This window comes from Agelaius phoeniceus, chromosome W (assembly GCF_051311805.1).
Source record: "Agelaius phoeniceus isolate bAgePho1 chromosome W, bAgePho1.hap1, whole genome shotgun sequence".
Lineage (NCBI taxonomy): Eukaryota > Metazoa > Chordata > Aves > Passeriformes > Icteridae > Agelaius > Agelaius phoeniceus.
The window spans coordinates 14,195,544-14,214,523 of NC_135301.1; the positions used below are offsets into that span (position 1 = coordinate 14,195,544).

Sequence of the window (18,980 nt, forward strand, 5' to 3'; positions counted from 1 at the left end):
CCAGACCTGCTACGTGAGTGATGAGTCTCCCAATCTGGGTTTTTGTCTTTTCACAAGAAAAGCGGCCAGTAAAGAGATGAAGCAAGTGATAAAAAGAGTGAGAGAATCCCCCCTGGGGAACCTGGGACTGGGTCTCAAGGAAGGGGTGGGACCCCTTGGAGAGAGGAAGCCGAGGGTTTTTCTGGCATAATTCACTGGGAAAAATAAAAGAAAAAGTGTGGAAGGGGCCCCTTAAAATTCTGCTGGATTGAGGGATAAGAGTGCCCAAGAGCATCCAGAATGAAAACCTGCTGGGTTGAGGGATTAACATTCCAATAACATCCAGGGTTGTGCTTTACAGGAAGAGCAGACCTGTTAAACAGGGGTTGGTTTCTTATACAAGTTCTAAAATCCAGCTCTAAGGATCAAAGTTACCTTAGCTATAAAACAATCCACCAATTGGATTTCACAACCTTTGTCATCTTTCTCTCCCCATAGAAATATTTTACAGTGTTGGCCCTCAGATGTGTAATTACCAGCAGACAGATTTTTGGTAATCCATCTCCTGGTGCACTATTTCCTCTCATGCTCTGTAGCTGCTGATTTATCCAATCTGGCTTCTTCCAGACTTGCTTTGAAAGGTGAATTTGAGTTCTTTTGGAGCTCAACATTTAAAATTTAAAAAAAATATTATTTCAAAGTTGATCTCTGATCTTGAAGGGTGCTCTTCTCTGGAAGTGTTCAAGGCCAAGTTAAATGGGACTTTAGGCAACCTGGTCTAGTGGAAGTTGTCCCTGCCTATGGCAGGGGAACTGGAACTAGATGATCTTGAAGGTCCCTTCCAACCCAAACCATTTTGGGATTCCATGACTGTATGATCAAGGCAGGGAATAATAAATGCTGATCAGGATTTCTTTCAGGCTTTATCTCATGGACAAGTAAGTGCCAATGACAGATAATTTGGCTGTGGTTGACACATGGGACCTGGGGAAACCATAGCTCAGCTGATGCCTGACCACAGAATGTCAGGCTGATGCTGCTCATGCTGCTCATGACCCACCTGTACACGGCAACTTGGCTCCAGGTCCTGCACAGGGGGATGCATATCTGATGTTGGAGCATGAGACTATGTCTGTGTGCCAAGAAAGCCCAAGATACTGCAGAATTCACTATTATTATTTTTAAAGGTAAGAGAGAGTTGCTTGTTCCCCATGTCCACAAATAGGACAACAACCAGAAAAAATGCCTCCCTGGTGCATGCAAGATGCAAAAACTGATGAGATTTGTCTCTTGGATCCAACCAGTACCCCTGTGAGCATCCCCCAGATAAAACCCAGGCTCAGTGCTGACTGTGGAAGTGTGGAAATGCTCTCCATAACCACAGTCTTGGACTTTGCAAAGCTCCTAGACACTGGGGACTCTTCTGAACCACTTTTTCCACCTCATACACCTGCAGACACTCATTGCAGCCCAGTTCCTTAGCCAGCTGTATTCACCACATCCCCACTGGTTGCAAGACACTGATCTGCTCCAGGACCTTGTTTCACAGCTCTGTTGCCGATGACAGCTGCAAGATCACCAGCAGCATCGGTGTGGTCTGTTCAGCTCCCTCCCTGTCTTGGCTGTGAGGCCACATGTTCATGTCATGTATTTGGGCCTCAAGAATGACATGTGTGGGGATAGAAATTAAACGCAGAGCATTTCCCTCCATCAGGGCTGGGAGAAGAGGCATAGAGCAAGCCCAGGTCCACACAATGCACATTGGAGGTGATTGCTCCCATCAGACCTTTGCCACCTCCTGGCATCACTTTCTTAAAGTGGAAACTTTTGACAGGAAAGCTCTATGGGAAGTTATTGAAAAAGTCTGAGCTAATAAAGTCCAAACATTTTGTTTAAATTTTATTATTACAGCAACATAACATGCATTGAAACAAAATGTATTGGTGAAAAACTCAGATGATTTAAGACAGAATGGAATTCTGAAATCTCAGCATTTCTCTTGAGAGGGATTTTGCATTTTTTACCATTAACTCTGTGGCATGGCTGACTGGTGGGAAATGGTTAGCCAGCTTTGATTTGGCATGGGATAAGGCATCAGCTTAGCAACCCATCCACCAAGGCTTTGTCCTCTGCAACACTGCTAATCCCCCTGGAAAGCTGCAGCTCTGAGGGGAGTGATGACTTGGCAAAGGGCAAAGACAAACCTCCCTACAAAAATTCCATTTCAGTGTCCTGCCCTGGGACCATCCATCCTTGAGGCCCTATGAAGATAACCAGAGTATCTCTCCAAGAGTTACAGGCAGTGTTTGCATCCCTAGAAATTTTTAAATCATTACATTTTAGCCCAAGGATGTAATACTTTTTTTCAGTAATCTTTCTCTAGGAATTCAGAGAAGTCCTTAGGAGTGGTATAGACTTAAAGCTAGGCTCAATAGTCACATTTATGTATCCACTAAAGTATTTGGCTTTATAATTACTGATGACAATATAGGATCCAAAAGTAAGAGCCCATACAGACTTGTAATGCTCATTATTGTTTTAATACCATTGTTTTTCTTGTTGCACCTCAATAAATAATAATTTAAGCTACAGTTCATCTTGCAAACATTGCATCAATGCTGTTACTTAAGTGTGAACATCCTTTGCCACTTAGGATTTATCTTTGCTACCCATTTTGCCACCAGCATGAGTATTTAAAACCCCTGCTTGTTATTCATTATTAGAAATGGAGCTGCTGGAAGAGGAGAACATCCCACATCCCGGCTATTTGCGGGTTTGACTTGTTTTAGGAAAGCGAAGCAAACTTTCTCTCATCCATGGGGTTTCTTTATTTATTCTCTGGGGTTTTGGCAGTGAAAAAGGAATTTACAGAAATATTCCTACATCTTGAAAGCTTCAGCCCATCCATCTGCTCCAAAATCTTGTTTTATTGCAGGTTATTTTCTCATTTAATAAATCTTGGTGGTCCCAGAGGCCCAGGGACTGTCTTCACTCTTGACTTTGCTGATCCCATGCCAACTCCAGTACTGACAATCTCTTTCTGAAGCTTATCCAGATGCTCACAACCTTGATTTGGTGGAACAAGCCAAACTCCAACTGCAGTTCATCCTGGAGCAGTAGGGTCTGGCTGTAGGTTGATGGGGACATTTAAAGATGGATCCTTGAAGAGGGTGGCTTTGGAGGAGAGATTTGGATGGTTTTAACCCTCATTTATCAGCAGTGATTTGTCTCATTTGCTGCAAAGCTTTCTCCTACCCAGCTGATACAGCAACAGAAATAATGGGAAGGACCCAGGAGTACTTCCCAAGAGAAGCAACACAACAAAACCAGTTTCTACCAGGTCATCTTTTCAGTGGCAGATGGCATGAACCAGTTTATTGTTTTTCCCCATGCTATCAGCAAAATAATCCAAAGCTGTCGGAATGCCAGGTTCTTTCTTGCTCCAAGGTCAGGGCGAATAAAACTCAGGAGACATTGTTTTTGAAGTCTCACTCTGAAGTTTATTTTCCTTATCTATTACAAACTCACAAGATGTGAGCTCTCTCTAACAAGTCAAAAAAGTAAGCTAAAATGGTGTCTGTTCAAGGCTATTTAAGTTCCAATTATCCAATAAACAGTTGACATCTATATTATTTATGCTTCTAACCCAATTATGATCACCCAAAACCGGCAATGCGGACATCTTTCACCCAATTAGAGAAAACTATCCAGATTAATAAAGAAGAAGGAACAAAAAATGACATCTAACCCATACCCAAAATTCTCCATCTTGGCTCCCATATATCATATATATCCCATATATACTAAAATCCCAAATCTAAGTTTTCCACCCTGTGATATTACACACTTCTAACCAACTACACACCTGTATTCCCAGTGCTATCAATCAATTTTGGAAACTGGTTCCACAGCCTCAGGTCAAATGCAGTGCTCTCATGGGGGTCAGTGCCCATCAGCACAGAAAGTCTAAAATTCTCAGCATCCAGGGTTCCAACACAAAGCAATGCCTGGTGATTGTTTGAAGGACTAAATGGGGGTTATATATTTCTATTTTATGCAAACATCCAGGAATGACTCCATTGTTCATCACAAGGCATTTTGTGTAGGAAATGGGCAATCTGCCCTCCATCAGCAGAGGTTTTACGAGCAGGTTGGACAAACTTCCCCAGGAAGCGTGCTGGTGTTGTTGGTCCTGCTTTGTGGCAGAAGGATGGATCAGGTGATGCCCCATGTTGTGAGTAACACTGCCTGGTAGGTCATGTCATGCCTGCACCTCATTTTAATGTCTCACCTATTTATTCAAGGCTTTACAGCAATTAGCTGAGCCCCCAGCCAGCAGCAGAGTTCCCTCTGCCATGGCCCAAACTTCTTCCACCTCTATTGCAGTGAGCTCTGAGCATATGTACATGGTCACATCATAGAACTGTAGAACCATAAAATGGTTTGGATTGGAAAGGGCCTTTAAGGACCATCTAGTTTCAAACCCCTGCCATGGGCAGGGTCACCTTCCACTAGACCAGGTTGCTCAAAATCCCATCCAACCTGGCCTTGAACACTTCTTCAAAAGCAGAAACCATTTCACCTCCAGTTTTCTGGATGGAGCCCAATGACAGACCAGCACAAACCACTCACTTCCAGTGACCTGTGTGGCTTCTCAGGCCAATTCACGCATTTCAATTAACCAAAAATTAATTGGCTTGGGCTAGAGAAGGGTTTTCCAGGGAAGACTTAGAAAAATGGCTATTTTGGATTTTTTTAAAGGTTGAATGGGGTAAAAGAACCAGGAGAGCACCCAGTCCATCACCCATGGATTTCTAAGCCCTTTGCACTGCTCCCATGGGCTTCATCCTCCCCTCTGTGAGAAGTGATAGGGAGAAAGACTAACTCCAATCAAAGCTGCAACAGGATGTGACCCAGCACCAGGAGCACAGGCTGATCCATCCCCACACAGCATTTCCAAGCAGACACCATTAAGGATATTCCCCCCCCCCCCCGCCATTTTCTTTCTCTTCCATCCTAAACAAAAGGAAGGTCTCTTCCAGACCAGCAGAAGTGATAGACCAGATAGTCTTTATTCTCCACAACACCTTTTTCCTTCAAAAAAAAAAAAAAAAAACCAACAAATTAAAGCACTTAGCTTAACAAATATTATTAAATTAAAAATGCTGCTTTTTCAAATGCAAATAAATAAATTAAAAGAAAAAATAATTGCTATTGTCAACACCATCTTCTGCAGGACACTGCAGCTCCCTTGGCTATTGACAGTGAACTTTGCAACCTTTAGTATAGTTTCTCCTGAAAAAAATACTGTAAATATAACTGGGTCTGGCTAATAGCTAACACCAAAAAGAGCAAAATTGATGTAAAGCCATAAAATACACATTGAGGAAATAATTTTTTTTTAAAAAGTATTTAAGATTTTGAGAGACTTTCAAGTGAGGGATGTTACAAAAATAAGCATGAAAATAAATAATAAGTTAATCTGATAAGTTTTCTTTCAAAGCCATCAGTCATGCCAAGAATGGATACTAATTAATCTCTTTGTGGGGAAGAAGTGAACCAAGCAAATTACTTACTTTTCTGTTTTCCCCCCATTTTTGTTTCACCTCCGTATACATGAAACTTCTCCAAAAAAGGGTGAAATCCCTCATGGGGAAATCAAGCAAGTCACTTTCTGGGTAGCATAAATCTTCAGTTTGGAAATAATTTCACCAGAAATTAGGTGAATTAGATGCTGGGGTGTCTGGCAGGGAGTTAGCAAACTTCCTCTGCATCCAAGGGGAACTGGCACGGCAGTGGTGCAGAGCATTGCTCCTCTGCAGATGCTTCAGCCACTCATCTTCCCACCAGCCCGAGGTTTAGTCCCTGTGCTGGTTTTGCACAGCCTGGTTTTTGGTAGTGGGGGGGGGGCACAGAGGTGGCTCCTGTGAGAAGTTGTTGGAAGCTTCCACCATGTCCAGCAGAGCCAATCTCTGATGGCTCTGAAGATGGACATGCTGCAGGCCAAAACTGAGCCAATAAGAGAGGTTGATAACACCTTTGTGATAACATATTTAAGAAGAAAACCAAAACAAAGTCACACAGTTTTTCATTTTGTCAGAGAAGAGGAGGGGGTGAGAATATGTGAGGGAAACAACATGGAGACACCAAGGTCAGTGAAGAAGGAGGTGGAGGAGGTATTCCAGGCACCAGAGCCAAGATTCCTCTGCAAGCCATGGTGAAGACCATGGTGAAGCAGGTTGTCTCCCAGCAGCCCATGGGGATCCACAGGGAATGCAGAGATCCACCCACAGCCCATGGGGGAGGTGCTCACGCTGGAGCGGGTGGATGCCTGGAGGAGGCCGTGATTCAGTGGAAGACCTGGTGGGGAGAGAGGGCCCCTGGTTCCAGGCTGGAGCAGCCTGTCCTTGGAGGACTGCACCCTGTGGAAAGAGAGACCCATGTCGCAGCAGTTTTGGGAGAACTGTTTGCCCATGGAGGGAATTCACGTTGCAACAGTTTTGGGAGGGCTGCTGCTCATGAGTGGACCCATGCTGGAAAAGTTCACAGAGAACTCTCTTGTGGGAGGGACCCCACGGTCTCACAGGGGAACAACTTCTCTCCCAGAGCAGTGGAAGAAAATCTTAGTGATGAACTGACCCCAAACCCCCCATGCTCTGTCTCCCTGCACTGTCAGTGGGAAGGAGGGAGGGGCTGGGGGGAAAAAGGTGTTTTAAGGGCTTATTTTACTTCTCATTATCCTCCTCTGATTCTGTTAGCAATAAAATTCACTTTGCAACCTTAAGTTGAGCCTGGTTTTTCCCCTGAAGTGCTTCTCCCAGTCCTTATCTCATGAACCCTTCATAAATTTTTTTTCCTCTCCTCTACCCGGCTGTGTCAGGAGAGGATGAGCAAGGAACTCTTGTGGGTGCCTGGCATTTGGCCAGTGTCAAACCACGACAGTCCCACATATTCAGCCCAAGAAGGTTATTTTCCCCTTTGCTGATGTAATCATTTCGGGGCAACATATTAAAATCCCACGTGGATACTTTTATTGAGCAGCAAAGATCAGATCTGGCTAATTTGGGGAGATGTTTGTGGCTTCATATGTTCAAAAATACGCATTGGAGAATTATACTCTTTGGCAACTGTTTCTAAAGAAAGCTGAGAAAAAGAAGACACTCAATGACATTCCTAGTTGCTGTCACCAGGGACCCCCAAAACTTCTCAGTGTTGCTCCCCAGCTGCCCATCAAATGACCTCACGGTGTCTCTTTTCCCAACATGGTACCATGGTTCATTGATGCCACATGCCTGCTGGCTTCCTGCTGATAGATTTCAGAAAAATACCACTGGCAGCATGTAATTTTGGGATAATAAAAAAATGTTGGTGCACATTTTGCACATTTTGATTCTCAGAAACCAATGGGGTGAGTTATGTAGCAAAGCAGTTAATGGATGGATGAATATATGTTTATAATGGAGATAGATGGCAAGACATTAACAACCATAAGATTTCACATAAGAGTTCTTTGGTGGGAAAAATCCCAGTGTTGGGGGGAAAAAATCATGGACCTAGCCTGGTTGGTGGGGGTTGCAGGATTGTCCCCCAATGGAAAAATTGAATAAATCCCCATGGCTTGCAGGGGTAGGGAAATACTTAAGCAGAAATACTGCCCTGGGGCTTATACTCCACCTCTGAATGCCTCCTGATGAAGAACAACCTGGGAGTCTTGGTGGATGACAAGTTAACCATGAGCTGGCAATGTGCCCTTGTGGCCAAGAGGCTCAATGTTATTCTGGGGTGCATCAGGAAGAGTGTGGCCAGCAGGTCGAGGGACGTGATCCTACCCCTCTACTTGGCCCTAGTGAGGCCACATCTGGAATACTGTGTCCAGTTCAGTGCTCCTCAATACAAGAAAGACAAGGAACTACTGGAGAGGGTCCAGTGGAGGCCACAAAGCCGATTAGGGGTCTGGAATATTTCTCTTATGAGAAGAGACTGCAGGAGATGTGCCTGTTTAGAATCATAGATTATGCTGACTTGGAAGGGACCCATTAGGATCATTGAGTCCAACTCCTGGCCCTGAACAGGACACCCCAAGAATCACACCATGTGCCTGAGAGCATTGTCCGAACACTTCTTGAACTCAGGCTTGGCACTGTGATCACTTCCATGGGGAGCCTGTTCCAGTGCTCAACCACCCTCTGGTTGAAAAATCTTTTCCTGATATCCAACCTAAACCTCCCCTGACTCAGCTTCATGATGTTTCTTCAAGTACTTTCAATGAGAGTGAAGAGATCAGTACCTGCCCCTCTGCTTCCCCTTGTAAGGATGTTGAAGACCACAATGAGATCTCCCCACAGTCTCCTCCAGGTTAAACAAACCAAGTGACCTCAGCCGCTCCTCATAAGGCTTCTCCTCCATACCCTTCACCATCTTCGTGGCCATCCTTTGGACGCTCTCTAATAGCCTAATGTCTTTCTTATATTGCGGTGCCCAAAACTGCACACAGCACTCAAAGTGAGGCCATGCCAGTACAGAGCAGAGCAGGTCAATCACCTCCTTTGATCAGCTGGCAATGCTTTGCCTGATGCACCCCAAGACACGATTGGCCCTCCTGGTGGCCAGGGCATACTGCTTACTCATATTCAACTGAGCATCAACCAGGACCCCCAGATCCCTTTCTGCAGCACTGCTTTCCAGCCTCTTGTTCCTCAGTCTATCAGTACATCCAGGGTTGCCCCACCCCAGGTGCAGAATCCAGCACTTGCCCTTGTTGAACTTCATACGGTTGTTGATTGCTCATCTCTCTAATTTATAGAGGTGTCTCTGCAGGCTCTCTTTGCTCTTGAGGGAGTCTACACCTCCTCCCAATCTCCTCCCAATTTAGTGTGTCTGTCGAACTTAGTAGTCCTTCAAGTCCTGTGTCCAAGTCAGTAATGAAGATGTTGAAGAGAACTGGGCTTAAGAAACCCCACTTGTGACTGGTGACCAGCCTGATTCTCTTGGGGATAGTTTATTATCCCATCCCATTTTTGGGGTCTTTGATTTATTTTGTTTTGTGCCCAGGGGTGGCGGCTGTCCCCGCCCCACCCCCCATCCTCCCTGACTCCGGGGCGGTCCCGATAAATGGAAGCTGAGGCTGAGCTGGGGTTTCCAAGGGGAGTTGGGGGTGGGGCAAGCATCAGTCTCTACTCTTCCGGAGGGCAGTTCAATGGCACACACGCGGCCGGTATCTCTGACCAGGGATCCTGCTGTTTCTGTGGATTTTGCCTGCTTCTTTTTGCTTTTTTTTTTTTGCTTCGGCGCTGTCACTGAGCTTGCCGGATGAACTTGTTTTGCTGCTCTGTTGTTGGGAAGCCCAGAGTCAGTGCATGCCCCACCAGGACCTGGGACTGCCCTCATTTTCCGCTGGGGGGCTGCCCCCACCCTCCGCACAGCCGGGGTCCAAAGGACCAACCAGCGCTGGTGAGAAAAGCTTGAGGAGCCTTTTACTGCATTTGAGAGCCAGACTGCTACTGCTCAACCCTTACCATACCTCCGCCATTGCTCCGGATTTGTGCTACACTGTAGCTTTTCACCCTCTGCCTGCCGGGAGGTCTTGCCGTTCCAGCTTGCTTCTCTGGAGGTTTCTTGCTACAGGTCCTTTTGCTATCCAGAGAGGGCACTAGGATTGGCTGCCCCTGGAGGTTTGTAAAAGAAGCTCCTTCTCCATCCTGTCCTGCTGGCTATGCCCGACATTACCGCTTGGTCCCCAAACTCACACCAGAGTGCCCCCTGCAGTCGCGGGGGAATCATCGCACTCGCCCTACCCAGCTGGGACCCACCAGTGCCCCTGCCATCTGTGACCATAACTACACCAAAGGGGAAAGTGCCTGAAGTTGAGATGGTTGTTACTGGATTTCTGGTTCTGTTTGTTGTCACTGCCATTGTTGTTGTTTGTTTGCCTTGCTATATATACTAGTAAAGAACTGTTATTCGTTTTCCCATATCTTTGCTTGGAAGCCCCTTACTTTCAAAATTTTAATAATTTGGAAGGAAGGGGGTCATATTTTCCATTCCAAGAGAGGCTCCTGCCTTCCTTAACAGACACCTGTCTCTCAAGCCAAGACACTGATGTCACCCCATTCACTATAACTCTTTGTGTCTGACCTGTGAGCCAGTTTCTCATCCATTGCGTAACATGGTTATCCAGCTGCGTGCTGGACATTTTGTCCAGAAGGATCCTGTGAGAGACAGTATCAAAAGCTTTGCTGAAATCCAAAGAGATGGCATCCACTGGCTTTCCTAGATCAACTAGGTGGGTGTCCTGGTTTGAAAAGGAAGTGAGTTTTTTGGGATGTTGTGATCAAACCAATAAGTGCTCAGATTTGAATATTGGCACCTGGTGTGGCCACTGAGGACGTGGATACACCTCTGAGAACACAGGGGGTTAAAAGCAGAGAACTCCCAGGGGGAAGTTCTCTTGGGTTCTGTCCATGAAAGAGGTCAGACCTCCCCTGCCCAGCTGTGGGCTGGGTGGGGGAGGGGAAGCCATGCGGCCAGGTGAGGTAGTCCGGGACCTTGGACAGAGAAGGGAGGTGAAGGCCCCTGCAGGATGGAAGGGTGGAGAAGCACTGAGAGGCATCAGGCAGTCACCCCCCACCCCCTGCCCCCCAGGAGAGAGAGAGAGCTGGTGCCTGTGCTTATGCCACCTTGAAATTTGATAGCACGGCTGGCTGAGAAGGAGAAGGGGGGGTTCGGCAAGAAGGTGCCCAGCAGGGCAGCGTGGGAGTTCTGGACAGGCAGAGCCTGAGATTTTTAACCCTTTTCTTGGATGATGGAAACCTTACAAATGCTGATCCTCCTGGAGTTGAATGAGAAGAGAGACAGAGATGAGATAAGAGAAAATGGGTCACAAGAGAAGTTGAGAAGAATCTTAGATGGGAGGAGATGATGGAGTGGCCTTTGGCTGGACTTGTATAGTCATGGACAGAGCCATTTTTCCTGTGACACAGAGACTGCATTTAGGGGGAGGCAATGGCTTGGAGCCAAGAGAGTGCAGTGATATTATGTGAAGGAGTGCGTGAACAGAGACAACGGGTGAGGAGGATGGTGGTGCCCTCCGTCTTCAGGGAAGAAGAAGACCTCTGTTTGGGAGACCCCTCGGCCCCAGGGGGTGAATTTGGGGGGAACAGGTGTCCCGAAAGTGAGAGACTGTGCTTTTTTTGGAACTGGGCAAAGCATCCTTAAAAGGGGAACCCTAGAAGCAGCTCTGGTCTATGCGCAGTGGTGAGAGTACTGTACATGGAAGGAAGATGTCACAATGGCAAATGTTCTCTGGGCGGTGCCATGTGTGACATTGAAACACAAGATGTCTCAACTGTGTTTCCAGGGGAAGCCTATGGTACAAGAAGGACTCCTCTCTTCTTGATGAACTGAGAATTGATTATCTAAAGGGTGGTGATGGACTGAGAGTGGGTGATCTGAGGGGTGGTAACTGAATTGAGAATCCAAGGTTTTGTACTACTGTGATGTATTGGAAATTTGGTGGGGGGAGGAGGAATGTTTTTGGAAGGTTTTCATTCTGAGTCCTGAATGTGTTTCTTTTAATATATAGTTGTAGGTTAATAAAGTTTTTGTTTCTTTATTCCTAAATTGGAGCCTGCTTTGCTCTATTTCTGGTCACATCTCACAGCAGACACCAGGGAGCATATATTTTCATGGGGGCATTGGCATTGTGCCAGCTTCAAACCATGACAGTGAGTTACCGTTGTTGAAGGAAATCAGGTTTGACAAGCAGGACTTTTCCCTCAAGCCCTCCTGGCTGTGACCAATGACTATGTTGTCCTCCAGGTGTTTGTCAACACCCCCCAGAATAATCTTTTTGATGATTTTACTGGGCACTGATTTGAAACGGACAGGCCTGTAATTTCCAGGGTCCTTCTTGCCCTTCTTGAAAATTGGGACAATGTTCACCAGCTTCAAGACAGCTCTGACCTCTCCAGATTCCCAAGACTGCTCAAAAATCATCAAGAGAGGTTTTGCAATGACATCAGCCATCTCTTTGAGAATTCTTGGCTGAATCTGATCAGGCCCATAGGTTTGTATGGATCAAACTGGAGAAGTAGATCCTGCACAAGTTCAGGTTCAACTGGGAGTTGATCATTCTCACAGTCATGGACCTCCAGCTCAGGGCACTGAGACCCCCTTGATCTGTCATACAGGTTGAAGACAGAGGCAAAGAATGTGTTAAACAACTCTGCCTTGTCCATGTCCCTGTTTGTGAGATGACCATCCTCATCCTGGAAAGGGCTGATGTTATTTCTATACTGCCTATTGCCATTAACATATTTTAAAAACCTCTTTTTATTGTCCCCCCACAATTATTTTTGTTTAGTCTAGAGAAGAGAAGACTGAGATGGGATGCCATCAATGCATATAAATATCTCAAATGTGGGTTCCAAGAGGATGGTGCCAGACTATTCAGTGGTGCTTAGCAACAAAATGAGGAGCAAGGGCCATAAACTAAAACACATGAAGTTGCACCTCAGCATGAGGAAGAATTTTTTTACGTTGAGGGTGGCAGAGCACTGGAACAGGCTGTCCAGAGAGGTAATGGATTATAGGACTTCTCTGTTCTTTAAAGAAAAAAAATCAAGACAAAATTGGTCTCCAAGTCTTCTCCCAGAGGACAGATGCTGTGCCTGAGTGCTCTGCAATGGGTGTTAAAGCCCCTTTTCCTCTGCTTCCTGAGAAATCAGGGAGTGGGAAAAAGCCAAGAGCAACGGGCACAACCCTAAGCCTTATATTACTGATGGGCTTTACCACTGTGTTGGGTTTTCATGGCCAAGCTTTGGTAGTAGGAGGGTGTGTTGGTTTATTACAGCCTGGTTTTTGGTAGCAGGGGGGCCACGGAGGTGGCTTCTGTGAGAAGCTGCTAGAAGTTTCCTCCATGTCCAGCAGAGCCAATCTGTAGCTGCTTCAAATACAAGGTTGCACCTATTAGAAATGGTGGTAATGCCTCTGTGATAACATGTTTAAGAAGAAGAAGGAAAAAAAAAAAGGAAAAAAGTTATTGTGCAGTTGTAATTGCAACCAGAGAAGAGCAGGGTGAGAATATGTGAGAGGAACAGCTCTGCAGACACCAAGGTCAGTGGAGAAGGAGTGGGAGGAGGTGCTCCAGGCACTGGATCTAGGATTCCTCTGCAGCCTGCGGTGAAGACCACGGTAAAGCAGCTGTCCTCCTGCAGCCCATGGATGTCCGTCCACAGGGATGCAAACATCCACCTGCAGCCCATGGAGGAGGCCTGTGCTGGAGCAGAGGGATACCTGAGAGGAGGCTGTGAGCCTGTGGGAGACCTGTGGAGAGAGGGGTCCACACTGGAGCATCCTGTCCTTGAAGGACTGCACCCTGTGGAAGGATGACCCACGTGGCAGCAGTTTGAGGAGGACTATTGCCAGTGGGATGGACTCATGTTGCAGCAGTTCTCAGAGATCTGTTGCTTGTGAGATGGACTCACGTTGGAGAAGTTTGCAGAGAACTGTGTCTCATGGGAGGGACCCCATGCCTGGAGCAGGGGAACAATTCCTTTCCCTGAGCAGAGGGAGAAACAATGGGTGATGAACTAACCATAACCCCCATTCCCTGTCTCCTTGCACTGCTGGGGTAGGAGATAGAGCTGGGAAGGAGAGAGGGATGAAGGAAAGGTGTGTTTAAGGGTTTATTTTACTTCTCATTACATTGCTCTGATTTTGTTAGGAATAAATTCAATTAATATTTCTAATTTGAGCCTGTTTTACCCATGACAGTATTCGACGAGTGATCTCTCCCTGTCCTTATCTCAGCTCATTAATCTGTCATTATATTTTCTCTTTCCTGCCCTGCTATAGAGGGGAGTGAGAGAGTAGCTTGGTGGGTGCCTGGCATCCAGCCAGAATCAACCCACTGCAACCATCTTAATCAAGTTCAGCTGCTCATAATTCTATCAAGCACCATTGCTACTAATGAAGCTGACCCAACACAGGGTGCCATCACCATGCAAATCTCCTGGGCTCGAATCCACAAAGCAGAAAATAAATTTTCTAGACAAGTCCAGTGCACCCAGCAATCATTTTGCTGCTGAGTACACAGAAAAGCTGACGCTCCTGTTTGTTTCTACTGATACTCCACGTGCAGAATAAAAACCACAATCGCAGACAACCAGATGAAAATTCAAATAATACTGAACCACAGCATCACAACCTAAGCTGTACCAGGGTAGGTTTAAGTTGGACATTAGGAAGAAGTTCTTCACAGAAAGGGTGTTTGGGTGTTAGAATGGGCTGCCCAGGGAGGTGGTGGGGTCACTGTCCCTGGAGGTGTTTAAGAAAAGACTGGATGTGGCACTTAGTGCCATGGTCTAGTTGACAAGGTAGTGTTAGGTCATAGGTTGGACTTGATGACCTTGGAGATCTTTTTCAACCTAGTTAATTCTGTGATTCTGTGTTTTAATAAGCAGTGTCAGTAGACGACAAATAAGGAGACCACCAAGTCATCTTCATCATTTGGGGAGGGATGCAACAGCATGGCATTTCTGCGTACCAGCCTCCTTACTCTCTGGGCATTTCCTCGTCCAGGAGGCATCTTGCTTTCACCTTCCAGCAGCTGCCTTTTCCTTTGGGATGCTCTATCACAGAGCAACCCGGGTATCCTGGAGCAACCTGGGGACCCCTGGGCAAACTCTCCCCCTGGAATATGCCACCCATCCCTCAATGATGTGGTGCCACTTACACCAACCATGGGACAGAGTTGCTCTTGTACACTGCACACCTGGAAACACTGGACAGCAAATTCAGCTAGTTAGAAGCCAGGCTCAAAACCTCTATTTTTGGCTTTTTCTATTTTTCCCCTCTTCTTTTTTCCTCCTTTTTTCCATGCATTGCTTGTCTTCTCTTTACCAGTCACCAAAGAAGAACATTAACTTCCATTTCTCCCTTGCCCTGTATGTTATAAGGCCCGACTGTAACAGGCCTGGATTAAAATGTATAATTTTAGCTATGACAGTAACTACAATAAAGCATTCCTTCAATAGAAAAAAAAAATTATTACATTAAAAAAAGGGTTATAGTGGCTGAGGGATAATGGTGACTTGAAAAGCAAGGGCCACAGAATTCCCTGTTTCTTAGAGCTCCCAGATCAGAGGACATGATTCTCAATCCATCGAGTAGATTACTGGCAAGCTGATGATGGCTATGTTACTTCTGCAGTGGCATTTGGGCTCCTTTAAAATAGTCCTGCTTCAGAATCCTCACATGAACCATTAGTAAGCTTTTGGGAAGGCGTTGCTTTCCTCATCTCTGAGCTGCTTGCAATTGTTCATTCAATGATACAATAAAATAAGAAGAAATCACAAATAATAAAGAAAAAAAAAAACCCAGTGCAAATAAGAAAGTCATCCCGCTCTCCAATCCACTTTCGAAGGGGTGGCAAGTAAGTGGAGGGGCACACGGAAAGTCAAAGACAGGATGGGAACCTAGCACAAGACCCTCTGGACAAAAGCCATCACTTATGAGTGTCTGGTATAGTGTGTATCTAGCTTTGTCCTCCCAAGACATCTGCTGCCTGCTGTTTCCTGCCACTTGGCCAGGGCAAGGCAGGAGGACAGCATAAAAACAATAATAGCCCCCACTTGGATTAGTTGTTTGGGTTTTTTCTTTTCCAAATTCTCTGTCTTCTTTTGAAAGTCAAACAATAACCTGGTGGGCATGTTGCTGCTTCTTGAGCAATGAGTTCAGAAAAAGAAACCTGACGCAGCTGAAAAAGAAACATACTTCTCCATCGCCATCCCATGAATGTATTCTCAAGCATGCTGGGGGTTGCTCTTCTGGGGAATTTAAATCAGAAAAGCTTTTGCCAGATCCCGTCAAGGTGCATGTCTTCTTCCTGTTCCTTCCCACCCCACCTTGTCCTGCCCCTCAGGCTGTCAGTTTTTGGATGGTCTTGTTGTAGTACTGAGTGATGGTGGGCATCAGGGGGTTCCAGTTGTTGGCATGCAGCTCAATGACTTCCAGCAGCAGGGACCGTGTCAGCATGGACTCAGAGGGACACAGCATCTTGTCACGTGCTATCGCCAGCAGCTCTGTCATCATCTCGGGCAGCTGCTCCTCCAGTAGCCGGCCGCTGCTCTGCAGCTGTCAGGAGAAGAAGGGGTCAACCATGGCTTATTGATCCTTGTGTGTCCCAAGCTGAGACATTCTATGATTCTATCATTCTATAATATTCAGACACTCCACTGGCTTTTACAAACATGCTCCATCCCTCCAATTCTTCCCTGCTTGGTGTGGCAGAGCCACCAGGCAAGGTTATAAGGCATTGTGACTTTTGAAAACCAAATCCACGTGGCAGCAAGCTCCAAGAGCATGAAGGGCAAGGTTTTGAAAAGCATTTGTGCTGGGCTGCTAGAGAAGCAAATGGTCCAGCTACTGCTGATATAAAAGGAAGATTGCTTTTGAAAAAAAAAATAATCCCACCTAAAAATCATGCTATTGTCAAAACAAATTGCAGGCTGTGATGTGTTTTTCTTGCCTTCTACCTGGCCCTTCATTTACTTGCTGATTCACAGCTCACAGTAACTCCCAGTCATTAATTGTAATAAGCAGAGCCCTACTGTATGCATAACAAATCCCGCCCTGACAAGATCTGCATTTATACCTGTCATGCTACTTCACTGAGGACAGCCAAGAGGTTTTTCTTAAACAATTACTCCTTGGAGAGCCTCCATGGAGCAGCATAAGCCTTAGGTGGTTCCACAGAGAAGGTCCAAGCTGGGACTGGACGGCAGTGAGTCCACCATCATGGAAGATTAGTGGTTCTTGAATGCAGAGTTCCTCAAAGTCCTCACCTTAAAAATTCAAACCTTTCTCCTCAGTTGCTTGTCACTTTGCTGAATTTCAACCATTTGGGCTATAATTTCAATCACTCTCTGCAAGGAAAGCATCCATCCTCACAGGCAAATCAATTCCCAAAAAAGATACTAATGAAACTCTTCTATATTTATGCCGGCATTTTCCTGCAAATCTGCTGCTGAGCTAAACAAACTTGTCCGTGTGACCCATGGGGCAGTTTTTTCTCCAATACAGGTGTTTTTGTGCTTAAAAAATAAGTGCAGGGTGAGATTCGAAGGAACCAGGATGACATAATTTTGTGATGGGACTCTGGCTACCAAACCTTTTGCATCCATGTACATGTATCACAAGTCCAGTGATAGAATCTCAAGGGCCATCTCTTATCTCACAGTAGTGTCTTTTATCTACTCCGCTCTCATGAGACCCCAACTGGAGTACTGCGTCCAGCTCTGAGGTCCTCAGGACAGGAAAGACATGGTCTTGTTAAAGAAGGTCCAGAGGATGCCACAAAAGTGGTCAGAGGACTGGAGCACCTCTCCTAAGAGGACAGGCTGAGAGAGTTGAGGTTGTTCAGCCTGGAGAAGAGAAAGCACCAGGGAGACCTTAGAGCACTTTCCATTATCTAAAGGGGATACAGGAGAGCTGGAGAGGGACTTTGAACAAGGGCATGTAGAGATAGGACAAGGGGCAATGGCTTCAAGTTGACAGAGGGCAGGTTTAGATTAGATATTGGGAAAAAATTATTTCCTGTGAAGGTGGTGAGGCACTGGCACAGGTTGCCCAGAGAAGCTGTGGACAAGCTATTCCTGGAAACAGGTTCAGGTTTTAAGGTCAGGTTGGACAGAACTCTGAGCAATCTGATCTATTTGAAGATGTCCCTGCCCATGGTAGGGGGTTGGATTAGATGCTCTTTAAAGGTCCTTTCCAACCTTCCAACCCAAACCATTTGGTGATTCCATAATGCAAAGGGGCAACACAGCTGTTTGGGTTTGGAAACATCTAATAGCTGCTTGACATGTATGTGGCCAAGGACAGAAGCAGCAGAGCAGTGAGGACTGGGGCAGGTGGTGCAGGTGCTTCCCTACCTCCATGGAGCAGCAAAGCACAGCATCTTCCTTCACATCCTGAGATTGTAACAACTGCAAAAGAGAAGAGAGAGGTGGTGAGAAATGCATGACCTCTTCTTCCTCTCTTACAACCTTCCTTTCATCTCTTCATCCAGCTTGACTTTTGCCAGTTCCAGGAGGAAAGGACATAAAATCAGAAAAGGAAGGAGGAAAGATATAATCAACACAAAAAATTAACAGTGACAAAATGCAGGGTAAAGGGTATCACCAGCCTACCCACTGCTGAGAGCAAGCAAGCAGGACAGAATGTAGACTTTAGATTAACAGCTTTCAAAATCAAATTATTTAGGTGTAGTAGGTTGACCTTGGCTGGGTGCCAGGTGCCCATTCAGTCGCTCTATCACTCCCTTTCCCACTGGGACAGGGGAGAGAATAAAATGGAGAACAACCAGCAGGGTAAGATAAGGCAGTTTTCTTACAGTAAAAGAAAGAAATGAGTGGAGATCTGTGCATGCAAGAGCTAAAGAGGAAAAAAAGTCAGTCTCTACTTTGGCATGCATAACAGTTCCTCCAGAAGGCAAACACTGAAAACTCATGAATGCTCCCCCTTCCTCCTCTCTCCCTTAGCTTATATATCTGAGCTGATGTCATATGGTTTGTAATATCCCTTTGGCTAATTTGGGTCAGCTGGCCTGGTTGTGTCCCCTCCCAGGATCTTGCCCATTCCCACCCCCTTTGATGGGAGAAGGAATGTCAGAGGGACAGCATTGCTCAGCAGTAGCCAAAACACTGGTTATCAACACTCGTCCAGCTACCAGTGCAAAGCACAGTGCTGTGAACTTTACCTCCGTCAGACCCAATACATTACGTTACATAGCTTTTTTAATTCCACAACAGGCAATGAGAAAACACACTAGTTTCACATACACAGTGACTAAATGCAGCCATCAGACAACAGAATTTGTTATTTGGAAGGGAAGCACTCTGCCCCAGAGGCATTCCCCCCTCACTGAACCTTTTCATCCCTGTGGGGCCACTTAGACACAAAATTACCAGATGGCAAAGCATTACATCCAATACACTGTA

At 45.9% G+C, this 18,980-nt stretch overlaps 1 protein-coding gene across 1 annotated transcript in view; it reads right to left on the reverse strand.

Moving 5' to 3' along the window:
• Positions 1-15,897: 15,897 nt before the first annotated feature.
• The window catches only part of LOC129132424 (CBP80/20-dependent translation initiation factor-like), a 376,676-nt gene continuing 373,593 nt past the window's right edge, over positions 15,898-18,980 (reverse strand). The window contains 2 exon segments of the mRNA XM_077193174.1: positions 15,898-16,113; positions 17,913-17,966. Coding sequence (XP_077049289.1) covers positions 15,898-16,113; positions 17,913-17,966 — 270 coding nt within the window.